The sequence below is a fragment of the Fusarium sambucinum genome, chromosome I, assembly GCF_050947815.1.
Source record: "Fusarium sambucinum isolate potato_lamoka chromosome I, whole genome shotgun sequence".
Lineage (NCBI taxonomy): Eukaryota > Fungi > Ascomycota > Sordariomycetes > Hypocreales > Nectriaceae > Fusarium > Fusarium sambucinum.
The window spans coordinates 2,109,405-2,122,729 of record NC_139294.1 but is presented as its reverse complement, the minus strand read 5'-3'; the positions used below and the strand labels follow the sequence as shown (position 1 = coordinate 2,122,729).

The following is a 13,325-nucleotide window of genomic DNA, read 5'->3' as shown; positions in this document are numbered from 1 at the left end:
TCCGGCCACCTGAAATCGCGGCCTTTCGTCTTCTTTCTTTCTATCGCCAGCCAGGTATCCAATACGCGAATAACGATCATTACTCTCTACAAGTCGCATTCCCCTCGTGCTCGTCATGGCGGCCACTTACAAGCAGTTCCTAGCTGCGCCCAGCTCGTCACTGCTGGCTGATACAGCGGCCTTGCACTACGTTACTACGACTTCAACCTTTGCCGGTCCTACCCAGATCATTAAACATCTCAACGGTCTTCAGAAGCAGGTGTCTAAGAAAAAGGAGGATGTGTTCAACATTGTCGATGGCGGAAACGTCATTGTCTTGGAAATTGACACAGGTCTCGGTTTCCAAACTAGTGGCGGTCCATATCTTCCTGGTCTTGACGACAATTTTCTGGCTGGTCGCGACGTCTATCTTCCCATCGTATGTTGTTTACCTGCGTGAATTCTTTCCAGTTTTGCACCTGCTTGACCTACATGCTGATTTGCCCAGACTCACTTTGTAACCTTCGACGAAGCCGGCAAGATTGTCCAGATCCGACTACAGTGGGACCAGGGTTCGCTTCTTAAGCAAGTTGAAGTGATTGGAAACTCTGGTCGCAACTGGCCTATTAAAGATAGCCGAGAGCAGATCGCATTTGTACAGGCATGCATCAGGACTGCAGGCACTGCCGCCCCTGCTGCCCCGAGTCACAGCGGGACCGTTGCGCGAGACCGAACTAACTCTAAAAACGCTTTCCGTGACCCATCCGTTAGGCTGTTTGGTTCGCGGGACGAATTTGAGGATGCTGAGCCCGCCACTATTGTCTCTCCCTATGCGGGTACACGACCTCGCCAGCGATCGTTCACCGAAATTCTAGGTGACGAGCCCACGTCACCAAGCGCTGGTCGTCGAGCCATGTCGCCAGCTAAGGGCGGTCAGGGCAAGAACTTCAAGCCTTCACGCATTTTCGATGGTCAGGAGGACATCGACCGCCCGCCTGTAGAGCTTCAACAACACACGAACAAGCGTTATATCAAGCCCCACCCCAAGAAGTACTCTCATTTTGATTTTGCAGACGGTAGTGATCCTCAGGACAGCCCCCAAAAAGGCCAGCATTTCGATGATCTGCCCAAAGCCAAGCGCGACAGCCAATGGTCTTTCGAGGATTTCACAACGCCCCAGAAAGTGAAGCCGTCCAAGACAATGCGAACACAGGATGTTCGCCATTGGGATACTGACAGGGACGCTACGGAGAATACCCCTGTTTACCAGGCGACCAAGCCTCGACGTGATGGCGACCCACACTTCGAGCTTCCAGACGACGGTGAGAGACTGCCCCAACCGCCACGTACCGGTGCCCAACCCCCTGGCTACGCTCATAACGAAGGCCTCGGACTCTATAAGAATCAAGTGTTTAACAGAGAAGAAGCAGGAAACAACGAGCTTCCTTTGGGCAACATTACCAACGCAAAGAACCGCGGAAAGGATTTCGATCACCACTTCGAAATCGCCGACAACTCGCCAGCCCACCAACAACAGCGCGCAAACGAAGGCCACAAGAAGGCAGTCCAAATGATGGATCACCACTGGGATACGTACGATAAGTCGCCGGCCTCTCAGAAGGCGAACCGCCCGACAGAGAACACTCCTAATCACAAAATCAACATCGCTGGTGATGGTATGGGAGGTCGAAAGGGCACCAACCGGGATTGGCTCTATGGTGATGCTGAAGATGTCGCCCAGCCGATTCCCACTCGCAAGCAACCTAATGCGGTCGCCTCTGACGTTCCCCTACACAAGCCCCCTAAAATCAGCGTTGCTGGTGACGGTATGGGTGGTCGAAGGGGTGCCGACCGAGACTGGCTTCATGGTGAGACAAGCGAAGCGGCCAAAGATGAATCAGTAAACACCAGACCGATCCCCGGACGAACACCAGTCTCAAATACCACACCCGCCAACGAGGTGAAGGAGAACACAGACAAACACAAGATCACCATTGCCGGTGACGGTATGGGTGGTCGAAAGGGAACCAACCGAGACTGGCTCTATGGCGAAACAGACGAGATAGCTAGCAGCGTACCTACAAACCCCAAGCCGGTCCCCGGACGAACACCAGCCTCGAACACCGCACCCGCCAACGAGGTGAAGGAGAACACAGATAAGCACAAGATCAACATTGCTGGTGACGGTATGGGTGGCCGAAAGGGCACCAACCGGGACTGGCTTTATGGTGACGTGACCGACGTGACCGAGAAGCCCCTTCCTTCACGACGGCAAAACACATCCTCCAAGAAGGATGATTTCTGGGATTTTTAGAGACGAGTGTTTTGCAAGGGGGGTCACTCGGACTTCAAATAGGTTCTGCACTATGACACTACGTATCGCCTTGATATTCAATGTTTCACAATGAATCGTAAACGCATACAACTCACGACTTATGATGGTCAGCCAACACCCCTAGTTCCCTTCGAAACAGCGCTCGAAAACGCAGCGTGTTCTCCCGAACTACGATAGTCTTATCACAATTGCTTTTGTTTGCCTTATTGGTTTATGTTCCTGTCTCGCGTATGATCAGTGCTTCAGAGACATGAAAGCGCAACAGATTCGCAACTTGGCTGGTATGAATGAACGGCCTGTACGGTAAACCTATATTTGAATTGTCAGGAGACTCTGGTCAAATGACCTCTATTAGCGCATTTATATTAACAGATCATTTTATAAAGAGCCATTGAAGTCGAAAACTCCTTTTTGTGACTGCCACGTAATTACTGGCAAGGATATGACTGAAAAGGTTTTTGCAATTTATCTTTTACGCCGGCACCATTAAATTAAGCGATCATGATACTAATCAAGTCTGCCTTGATAGTAATAATACTTGAACTTTGTGTGTAAAGACTGGGTCGACATAAATAAATCCGAATATATATAGAAGATAAATAATTGAACCCCTATCCGTCGCTAAATACCTATTCCATCCTATGCAACTCCATGCTAATCCAAATCTCAAAGTTCATTATTATATAAACCCGACGTCAATGGCTATATCTCTCCCATGTGAGATGGTTTAGCACATAAATTTATAGTATCTCTTCCAGCGTGGCCAACTTGCACGCTCCTCCTTTTCTTGAGCTACAAGTATAGGAACATTAAAATCTCGACGTCCAGTGTCAACATCCATATCTCGGGTCCTTACAAACGTGGTGCGGAAATATAGCTTGTGAAACATGTAAAAGGCCAGGACGCAAGGTGCGCCAACCCATTTGTGGAAGAAGTTTTGGGCTACTTCAGAGCTCGTCAAGTTCTGCCAGCCGATAGGGAATGCTCCGACCCAGAATTGGGCGATAAGGACAAGGACGTTGAGGGTGATGCCAATCCATGAGCCCACGACGCCGACTTGAGACTGGAAGGGTAGTTCCGAGACAGAGCGGCCACGAGCGGCCCAGGCCCTGCGGAAGCGAATATGGCAGACGCAGATAGAACCCCACGTAATAATAGTTGAGAGACCTGATATAGACATGAGCCAGTCGAGTACAGCCCCTTGCTGAGGAAGATCAGCAAGGAAGGCGATGAGGCCAAAAGCGCTCGCAATAGCAATGGCGACAAGTGGACGACCTTTGCGATCTACGTATCCAAAGATCTTTGGAGCTTGTCGAAGATTTGCGAGGGCAGCGAGGGTACGTGAAGATCCAAATACAGCCGAGTTTCCAACAGAGAGAACGGCGCAAAGGATGACTGCGTTCATAACCGAAGGTAAAACTTGAATGCCCGCTTCTTCAATAGCAATAACAAAAGGTGACGCAGCTGCATCTGCATCACTGGTACCTGTGGTAAGTCGGGGGTCGTTGTATGGGACAAGCAGCCCTACCAACGTAAGGGCAACGATATAGAAAAGAGTGATCCGCCAGAACACTTGTTTCAAAGCAGTCGGTAATGACTTTCGTGGGTTAGCAGTTTCAGCGGCAGCGAGACCAATAAGCTCAGTGCCAGCGAAGGAGAATGCGGCTGTGACAAAGACGTTGCACATTCCTTTGAAACCGTTATTGAAAGCACCAGGTTCGTGCCAGAAACGGCCGCCGATATAACCGCTGTCTGGCGTTCCGCCACAGTTAAGAACGATACCAAGAAGGCTAAAACAAAGAAGGTCAATTCGGACTCGGATGGAGATGGGTGTAAGTGTTTGAGGGGGACTTACATAAATCCAATGACGGCAATGACCTTTATTATAGAGAAGATAAACTCGGCTTCACCGTAGCCTTTTACTCCAAACATGTTAATGATGATGATGAGTACGAGAAACGCTGAGACAAAGATGGCGCGAGTAAGACTTTCGTCCCAGTATGAGAGGGTTAGAGATGCGGCAATGATCTCAAGCGGTAACACAATCAACCATTGCATTGCGTAGCTGTATTGAGTCAGTGTCGGCTTCCTCTTGCATGTAGGATATCACCTACTTCCACCCCATTGCGAAACCCCATGAAGGATCAATAAATCGAGTCGCCCAAGATGAGAAGGATCCCGCGATCGGGAAAATGACTGCCAGTTCACCTAGCGCCTGGCATGTGCAAAAGAGCATGGCTCCCACAATAGTGAAAGCCAGTAGTATCGATGCTGGACCTCCGTCTGCTAGAGCTCTTCCTGATGCGACAAAAAGTCCGGTCCCTGCGTCAAAATGTCTTAGCTTTAATACTCAACCATGTCGCAGCCACTGTTAACAAACTCACCTATAGAACCTCCAATTGCAATCATCTGTAAATGCCGTCCCTTCAATTCTCTCGCCAGGCCCGAGTTGGCCGTCTCTAGCATTGCGCTCTGAAGATCATAGTAATGCGCTCCATCATGCACTCTTCCAGATCCCTCCTGCTGTCCGAGCGGGTCGTTTGTGAACAAGCTCGACCGCTGATCGCGCCTGAAGCCATCAACGAAACGGCCCCAGTACGACGGTGGAAGAATGTCGGTGTATTCGGGCTCACGCATGCTGAAGGAACTCCCCGGAGCAAGGGACTCCTCCTTCATCTTGCTGATGCTGCCGCGCTCGACATCGTGAGGAGCCATTCTTGGGTTTGTGCTTGTACTTGCGCGTTGCGCCCGGGCCGAGCTCACACTTGGTCGATCCCGAACCGCGGGATGACTGGAGCTGGCCCTTCGCTGAGAATTATCGTTGCTATGTGCGCTGTGATAGATTGGAGGTGAGTGCGAGGTGTATGTTGTGAGCAGGCGATTAGTCGGCGAAGGCCGCTGGTTCGTCGGGTTCGTCAGGGTTACAGTAGTGTAGTGGTTGATATTCTAAAGCGCACGAGAGTGTGGTTGCATTTGGCGTCCAATATTGGCTTGCTGGTATCTTGATCGTCTTTGCAAGTATGATGAGTCGGTCGGCATATCGCCACCAAGGTAACCGTAGTGATGGAGTATCGAAGTCGAGCGATGTAGATCAAGTGATGATGTTAATGGACAGAGTGTAAGTGAACAATGCACAAGGTGGAATGCTTAGTTTTGGAACCAAAAGACGTGGTAATCGAGATTAACGATTCTTATGTAGATTAATTAAACAACGCAACGTGGAAGAGGAATAAAGCAGGGTAACGTCGCTACGTCGATGTAAGTAGGTAGCGTGAGGAGGACCTGAAAGTAGGAAGGTGAGGTGGGCTTATCATCCGGGGGAGTACCTAGCATTAGCAAACAGTAATACGGGCATTCAAGTCGAGTCGGTGACAATGGATGGGTTCAAGCTTGGCGTTAAACAAGCCCAATCCCTCCGAAAGGGTCCGATATCGAATCCAATCTGAACTTGACCAGTGATGTGACGATCTAGAATGTCAAATTGGAACTTAAGAACGCCTGTGAGGAGCGAAAATAGCTCAGGCAGGCTTAAACGCCACCGAGATCGAGCTGTCAAACGCTCAAAGCGTTGAAAATGCTAGGAGCGTTGCTCTGTATTGGTGGGGAAAGTGACGCTATTCTTGTGGGGGCCACCCACTGTAACGCCTTCTGGCTGGGGGCCCCGCACACTGATGATACCACCTGGACCAGATTGCTGGGTTTCATTTAGATTCTGGAGTAAACAGTCCATCGCGAAGCCCATTTGGGAATGAGTACCTCCGCTGAGCTGTATACATCCAGTTGAGACGTAAAACATTACGGTTGAGCCTCTTGAGCTATGAGAATAGCTATGCTCTAAACGATCCAATCGAAGAATCCTTCACAACCTGGACACAACCCTCACGAATTCACAGGCAAGCCAACAAACAACGGTATCAATAAACCCTGTTCCTCTAAGCCATCTCCAGCAGGTGCAGTTGGCCACTAACTTTAGTCAATCACACTCGACTCAGCCCAGATGCAGACAGATTCCCTGTCCTAGATACATGCTCTCGGTTCCGACAAAAAGCAAATCCCTCTGTGATTAGTTAGCCGCCCGTTATCAGCCTAGAACCCTTCCCGACCATGTTACAGGGTAGGTTTCTTATCCTCGTATCATGATTGCAATCACATGTCCTCAAAAGCCAAGCAGCCAAGATAAAAGAAACATGGGGAAGTGGAGTTGTGCTATCAGACTCCTAGCATCTTGTTCAGAGGATGACCACTCGTAAGCTATCGAACCATGCTCATGTCGCGACTGTGAAACAACTGTGTTAGCCTGTTACTCTTACACTTCAAGCTTGGACGAGAAAGGCAGCTGCAAAGCCATACCAAAACAGTCTCATCTCGTTAGACTTTCAAGAAAACAAACACTTTGACACAGGAGAAATTATATTGAAATGATGAAAACGCTGTTTTTTTCTTTATTCTAATGTCTGTTCATGCCAAAGCGTGATGACATAAAGAATGCTACATACATGCTGCAGCTAAAATGTCCTTTGGCTCGCTGTATCATTTAAGCTTATTCATGGCCGATTCAATCGGCGAAGATACGATCCGTACAGATACACGACAGTCATAAGTGCCATAATCCACTAATTCGCCTTTTTGGTATCCTGCATGACCGCTTCCTTCTCATCGCCATCAATTTTGACGGTCTTGGCAACAATCTTACCACTGGCATCCCTTGGCTGTCTTTGCCATCCAGTGGTAAACAGCTGTCCCATATCAAACCGAGGCAACGGGTGTCCTTCAGTGTTGATAACAACCTTATCCAGAGGTAGGAGATCCGAGGGCGAGAACAAGAGGTAGAAGTACTTGAGCGTTTCGGCCTATTGGTCAGCACGTTTAGCATTCCATCTCCATATTGTCATGATGGTCCATCACTTACCAGCCAAAAGCTTTCCATGTTGTCGCGCACCTTGGGTGGCACGACATTGGCGTTGCGCAAGCTCGTAAAGCCTCCTCCGTTCCTCACAGCTGTGTGGTTCATGAAGGATTTGAACATTTCCCAACCCCATTCGCGATATCGGTTATCGTTGGTAATTCTCCACATGTAGAACAGACTTTCCACTGTCTCCGGTCGTTGGAGATTGTGAACATCGCCAGACTTGACAGTGAAGTCCTTACGCCATTCCGCCTCTGGGCTTGAGTCAAAGTTGGCTGGCCCCTGGCGAGGGTTGCCATAAGCCAGTGGTTCGCTATCAATTTCGAAATAGGTGATTTCGGCTGCCAACCCTGTTGCCATGTATTTGTACATGCCCCAGCATGTCTCTGTCAACTCGCGCGCCAGTTTCATGTCTTCCTCGTTCTTCTTTGACCACGTAGGGAGTTTGCGTGCCTCAGCCTCCGTGAGGCCCTCTGTGGCCGCTAATGCCATCGTTCCAGGCATGAAGCACACGAGATGATCCATCTTGGGGCTAAGGGAGTTGCCCAACCCGTTAGGTCGCTCTCCGATAATGGTGAACTTCTCTTTTGATGTGTAGGTGACGAGGTGCTTACGAACACCCTCGAGGGCGTCGTACCACATATCTTGATAAATAGGCTCCTTCTTGTTCGTTTGAAGATATTGCTTAATGAGATATTCGTAGTATGAGTCGCCGCGACTTCCGAGTCGGATGTTCTCGTCCTTGAACTTTCCTGTGCTCGCATAAATAAAGATGGGAACTAAACCATCTTGGGCCCCTTGGTCATCAACAACTTTCATGACCTTCTCAGCTCGATCCCAAAAGTCCTTCTCTCCTGTGAGTTTTGCAAGGTACTTGAACTCAAGTTGGAGAGTTGTAGCTTCGGCGGTCGACGACGCCCCGTTATCGGCGTGCGATTCGATACCCTGGAACTTTTGAAGATTGACACTTGCATAGGGGATGCCAGAAGGAGAATCGAAAGCACTCATGAGACGATCAGCCAGATCCTTAGCTTTCTCCAGATACAAGTCCTCCCCAATGGCCCCCTCATCGTCCTCCGCCAGCGGTGCAAGACCTGGAAACTCGGTGGATAAGTAGTGCGCACTGAGAAGACCACCCATCATGCGAATGGTGGTTTCGAATGTGTTTACATCTTGGTCTTGATCCCATGTCAAAGACTCCGAGATCCATTGGCGAGCGTCTTGAAGGCGGGATGTCAGGTTCATCAAGATCATGGTATCCAGTGCGTCAATGATGATCCAGCCGAGCCCGTTTGGTGCCATGTTCTCGCCTGTCTTGCTTATAGGGTGAAATTCGTCGAATCCTGCATTGAGTTCATTGGTTAGCCAATGTGAGTTGTCCATGATATGAAGTCAAACGTACCCCAAGCATGAAGTCTATAAGCATCCCAGCTCAGCTCGAATGCTTCCACCACACGGTCTCTCCTGTGATCCCAATCCACTTTCTTATCATGTTTGGACAAGCCTGCGAAGCTCCAGTCGGTCGTTACGGTTCTCTTTTTGGGTGTCTTGGAGGAGGATCCGAACCAGTATATTAACGTGAAGATGAGGGTAATGATACCCAACACCTTCTTACGTTTCCACCATGGCCGTTCCTCGTCGTCGTACGGCGACGCGTAGGGTTTGTCCTTGTACATTGGTAATCGATCTGATTTGTTGGATCTCTGTCCAGAACCCCAGACTCTGTCTTCGAGCTCTCGTTGACGACTATTGAAGTCCGGAGCGGTTCGGGGCATAGAGAAGGCCATAGCTAACTCACCAGCCTCGACCCGCGATGGCGACGGAATGTTTTGAGATTGCGGGCGATTAAAAGTGTTTATGTTTCGGTGGAGGTTGAACGGATCTCGAATCATTGGTTTGGTGTTTTGTATTTCAAGGTGGGACTAGAGCGAAGGAGGTATGGGGGAGCTGCAGCTCCGAAAGGCAGGCACGTACGTGAATGACTCGGAAAAGGATAGAAAGAAGGCACGATTCGCTGAAACAAAATGATTATTATGTACGGATTGCAAGTAACGCTTGGCAAGAACGAACCAGATTAAATCTCAAACAAATTACGCGTAGGGGACAGAAAACAGCATGAGGTGTCAGTGTCAGGAATAGGAGCTTGGGGTAGCTCTGTCTTCATGACACGAGACCAGGGTGCCCAAGTGTCGATTGAGAAACCGATACTCGGGAAAATGCACACACCGGCCGAGTAATGTTAATGTTACGTAGCGTCTTGGCCCGAGCACTGAGATCCAACATTCCGTTTACATTTTGGGTTATATCTGTTATAGCAATCAGAATATGTGTTGAGACATGTATTATTCGAGGCTGCTTTTGCGTATGTAAGTGCAACGAAGACTAGACTTGCACCCAGATGGGGAATTCATCGGTCAATAGTATCGAGCCTATAAGTTTATATACACCCTGTATTCGACATCATTGCTCAGAAGAGATTCTATTTCTTCCGCGACAAGCATTTCTCTATTGTTCTGAGGCACCACAGGAGTAGAACATATCGAGACCTGCATGTATTGTTGCACTACCTCCAGTCAAACATTAATAAATAGCGCCGACAGCCCTGTATTCTTTTGAGTCAGTGGACATTTAAACGCACTCAACGTGGGCCTGACACACGCAAAATACTAACCGGAGTTGCACATGGGAAATGGTACCCAACTTAACCACAACTTCAAGACTGCTCGACATTCACAACCTTTAAAAGCACATAAGGCTAGCAAAATGAGCATAGAGAATTTCCCCTCACTCAGCTCTGAAGAGTTCACAGAAGCGTGCCATCATCTCGACAGGCAATATTGCCAGGCCTCACTAGGCCCTGAGCGAGGGCGCTGGAAACTCAGGCTTTGCAACGCACTCTGCACCGATTTTTCCTATGGTGGAGGTTTTACGACATATATTCAAATAAGACGTCCTCTCGAATTTGACTTGGATCACGGAGATCTCTCAGTAGACTTGGACGGGTTTTCCTTTTCGGACGAGAAGAATCATCATGTACCAATAGCGGAGGATAGGGATATGATAGATGCTGAAGAAGCAGACGAGGTAACATACCCTCGATACATTGTATTGTCTCCCTTAAATTCAGGTTTATCTTACGAAACCGCAGGCTGCTCTTATAAGACAGCGAGCTCGTCCAGAGATTGCCATGGTGGAATACGAAATTCATCTTCACCCTACATATCGTGTGCCTTGCCTGTGGTTCACTCTACGCAACCTACCCGCTGACGAACCCGCGTTTGACGTTGACACCGTCTTTCGCCGTCTTGTGCCTGATGAGTACAAGGCTGGTCTTCGGAAACTCGGCAACGTAGGTGGGATATCGGCCGATGTAAGTCTTGAGACGAGAGCTGTTCGCACAAGTCAATTCATGATTCAGGGTATCGTCAAAATTGGCTGGCCTAACTAACATCTTGCTCACAGCATCACCCTATTACGGGCGTCCCATCATTCTTTGTCCACCCATGCTTGTTAGGAGACGCCATCTCCAAATTCGAGTGCGACAGGACGAACTACCTCATGATATGGCTCGGGCTTGTTGGGGGCTGTGTGGGCCTGTGGGTGCCCAAAGAGATGGCAATGCAGTGAACGGGCCCAGATTGCGTCTCTCAGAGATATAGCCGGCCTTCCATTGGTTCATCAATCATCATCACTGTCCTCCTCCATGGCGACATCTGAATCACTATCCTCTTCGTCGCGAGTTCGCTTCTGTCCCCGATCGCCTGGTGTGTCGGCATCTTCCATGACCTGGTCGGTGTTCGCAGTAGGTTTCGGGGGAAGGCTGGAGCCAGGTGCAGGTGCTGTTCCGGGAGGGGGCGCGTTGAAGATGCTCTGTTGCAATTCGGTCTGTTCGACATTGGCGGCGCCTGCGTTCATGGAAGGAATCTTGAAAGTGCCGTCAAGCTTGGCCACAAAGTTGGACTTTGACTTGGCATATTGTATTTTCTGAGACAGAGTTAGACCAAGAGCATTTATCACGGAAGTGGATCACGAACCAAGTCGCGGCCGAGGAATGATTGTCCCTCAAGAGATCTCATAGCTTGTGTAGCAGATTGCACGTCTCGGAACGTAACATGGGCTTGGCCACGCATCTTCATGGTCTTGAGTGCGACAACATCCAGTACGGCTCCATATGTCGAGAAGAGCAAGTACAAAGCGGTTCGAATATCGTCTTTCTGGATTTTTGAAGAGGGCAGGTTTGTAACGTAGAGACTTCCGAAGTTAGCTTCATCCAACAACAACATAAGAAAGAAGTACTGACGTCTGATTAGGTGGAATAGGCTGCAGCTTGGCCGGCAAGGATGAGTTTGGTTGAAGACCGCGAGGCGCGGTGGCTGTGGCGGCCATTGTAGTCGTTACTCTGAATTAGATAGGTTTCAATCGATTTTGAATGCGTTGCGGTCAATATCATGCAATTAGATGTTCAACACCTGGTCCAATGCTCTGGTGATGCGAGTAGGCGCAGTTCGGTGAATGATATCAATGTTCAGCGGTGTTGATGTGGAATGGAGATTTTTCCGAACCTAGGTACCTAGGTCAACTCTACCAGCCTCGCGCTACGAACACAGCCGCTGCGGCCCACCAAAGCTCCATTGGGTGTTGTTCATCTGCTGGAGCTTCAGCGCTACCTCATACGTAACCCCACACCCCACCGCCAACTCAACCCAATACGTACATCAACGTCCGAACGTTACGAGCCTATTATTACACCTTCATACTCTCAATCGACTTAAAGCGATAGTAGAGAGCTCCTCCTATTGCAAATACTATCATCATGGCCGCCCCCGAAGTTCACCACCTCTTCCACAACCCCATCGCCGACCACTCCTTCTCGGCCGATCAGTCTGTCCTTGCGGTCGCTCGGGACACTTCCGTCGAGCTCTATGGCAAGGTTGGCAGCGCTTTTAAGCTGAAGGACTCGCTCAAGGGCCACGACAAGACAGTCACTGGTGTTGACATTGCCCCTAGCAGTGGGCGTATTGTCACATGCTCTCAGGGTTAGTCTATAGCTGTCACTTATATCATATCTTGGCTAACATCATACTGTCAGACCGTAACGCTATCGTTTGGGAACCATCCCCTGAGGGTTACAAGCCAACTCTCGTCCTTCTTCGAATCAGTCGCGCCGCCACTTTCGTGCGCTGGTCTCCCTCCGAGAACAAGTTTGCCGTCGGATCCGGTGACAGGGTCATTGCTGTCTGCTACTTCGAGGAGGAAAACGACTGGTGGGTTTCCAAGCATCTGAAGAAGCCTATCCGCAGCACCATCACCAGTGTTGCTTGGCACCCCAACTCGGTCCTTCTGGCTGCTGGATCTACCGATGCTCATGCGCGAGTCTTCTCCGCCTTTATCAAGGGTATGGATGCTCGTCCTCCCCCCGGGGTTTGGGGCGAGCGTCTCCCATTCAACACCGTTTGCGGAGAGTATCTGAACAACTCGGCTGGATGGGTGCACTCGGTTTCTTTCTCTCCCAGTGGAGATAGTCTTGCCTTTGCAGCTCACGACAGCAGCATCACTGTTGTTTACCCATCTGGCCCCGAACAGCCCCCTCGTGCTGTTGTTACCGTCTCTACTCAGCAGCTTCCTTTCAAGAGCCTGATTTGGACTAGTGAAGATGAGATTATCGCTGCTGGTTACGATTGCGAGGCTTTCCGCTTCAAGGGTGATGAGGGTGGCTGGCAGTTAGCTGGTCCTATCGAGCAAAAGGGCCGCCCTGGTCTGGGCGAGCACCGTGAGGAGTCTGCTCTGAACATGTTCAGGCAGATGGATCTCAAGGGTAAGGCCAAGGATGATACTCAGCTTCAGACTACCCACCAAAACACTATCAGCACCGTTAGGCCTTTTGAGTCTTCTGGTGACCGTGTCACCAAGTTCAGCAGTAAGTCGCAAAGTCATTCATCTCACATTTGGAAACTAACAAATATCACAGCAAGCGGCGTCGATGGCAGGATTGTTCTGTGGAGTGCTTAATTAGACCTTTGGATCCAACGTATTGCAGAATAGAGTTGGACCATCTATCATAAGACTAAATATAATCGATTTCATGAGACGAATCGCATCCCAATT

At 49.6% G+C, this 13,325-nt stretch overlaps 6 protein-coding genes across 6 annotated transcripts; 3 read left to right on the top strand and 3 right to left on the bottom strand.

The window, feature by feature from the left end:
- Nucleotides 1-115: 115 nt before the first annotated feature.
- FSST1_003428 (uncharacterized protein) lies at nt 116-2,293 on the top strand (the record flags this gene model as incomplete). The annotated part of the gene is made up of 2 exons (XM_083229510.1): nt 116-418; nt 488-2,293. The coding sequence occupies 2 exons, from the start codon at nt 116-118 to the stop codon at nt 2,291-2,293; spliced, it is 2,109 nt and encodes a 702-aa protein (XP_083086858.1).
- A 748-nt stretch (nt 2,294-3,041) lies between these two features.
- FSST1_003427 (amino acid permease GAP1) lies at nt 3,042-5,029 on the bottom strand (the record flags this gene model as incomplete). Its single annotated transcript, XM_083229509.1, has 4 exons — nt 3,042-4,104; nt 4,170-4,379; nt 4,429-4,636; nt 4,699-5,029. 4 exons carry the CDS (start codon nt 5,027-5,029, stop codon nt 3,042-3,044), a joined length of 1,812 nt encoding a protein of 603 aa, XP_083086857.1.
- Nucleotides 5,030-6,927: 1,898 nt separating this feature from the next.
- FSST1_003426 (glycoside hydrolase) lies at nt 6,928-9,112 on the bottom strand (the record flags this gene model as incomplete). The annotated part of the gene is made up of 3 exons (XM_083229508.1): nt 6,928-7,164; nt 7,224-8,563; nt 8,623-9,112. The coding sequence occupies 3 exons, from the start codon at nt 9,110-9,112 to the stop codon at nt 6,928-6,930; spliced, it is 2,067 nt and encodes a 688-aa protein (XP_083086856.1).
- An 871-nt stretch (nt 9,113-9,983) lies between these two features.
- FSST1_003425 (ATG3/ATG10 family protein) lies at nt 9,984-10,847 on the top strand (the record flags this gene model as incomplete). The annotated part of the gene is made up of 3 exons (XM_083229507.1): nt 9,984-10,304; nt 10,369-10,590; nt 10,683-10,847. 3 exons carry the CDS (start codon nt 9,984-9,986, stop codon nt 10,845-10,847), a joined length of 708 nt encoding a protein of 235 aa, XP_083086855.1.
- A 51-nt stretch (nt 10,848-10,898) lies between these two features.
- FSST1_003424 (U1A/U2B'/SNF family RNA-binding protein) lies at nt 10,899-11,606 on the bottom strand (the record flags this gene model as incomplete). The annotated part of the gene is made up of 3 exons (XM_083229506.1): nt 10,899-11,204; nt 11,255-11,471; nt 11,521-11,606. 3 exons carry the CDS (start codon nt 11,604-11,606, stop codon nt 10,899-10,901), a joined length of 609 nt encoding a protein of 202 aa, XP_083086854.1.
- A 427-nt stretch (nt 11,607-12,033) lies between these two features.
- FSST1_003423 (WD40-repeat-containing domain protein) lies at nt 12,034-13,229 on the top strand (the record flags this gene model as incomplete). The annotated part of the gene is made up of 3 exons (XM_083229505.1): nt 12,034-12,256; nt 12,310-13,137; nt 13,189-13,229. 3 exons carry the CDS (start codon nt 12,034-12,036, stop codon nt 13,227-13,229), a joined length of 1,092 nt encoding a protein of 363 aa, XP_083086853.1.
- Nucleotides 13,230-13,325: the final 96 nt, after the last annotated feature.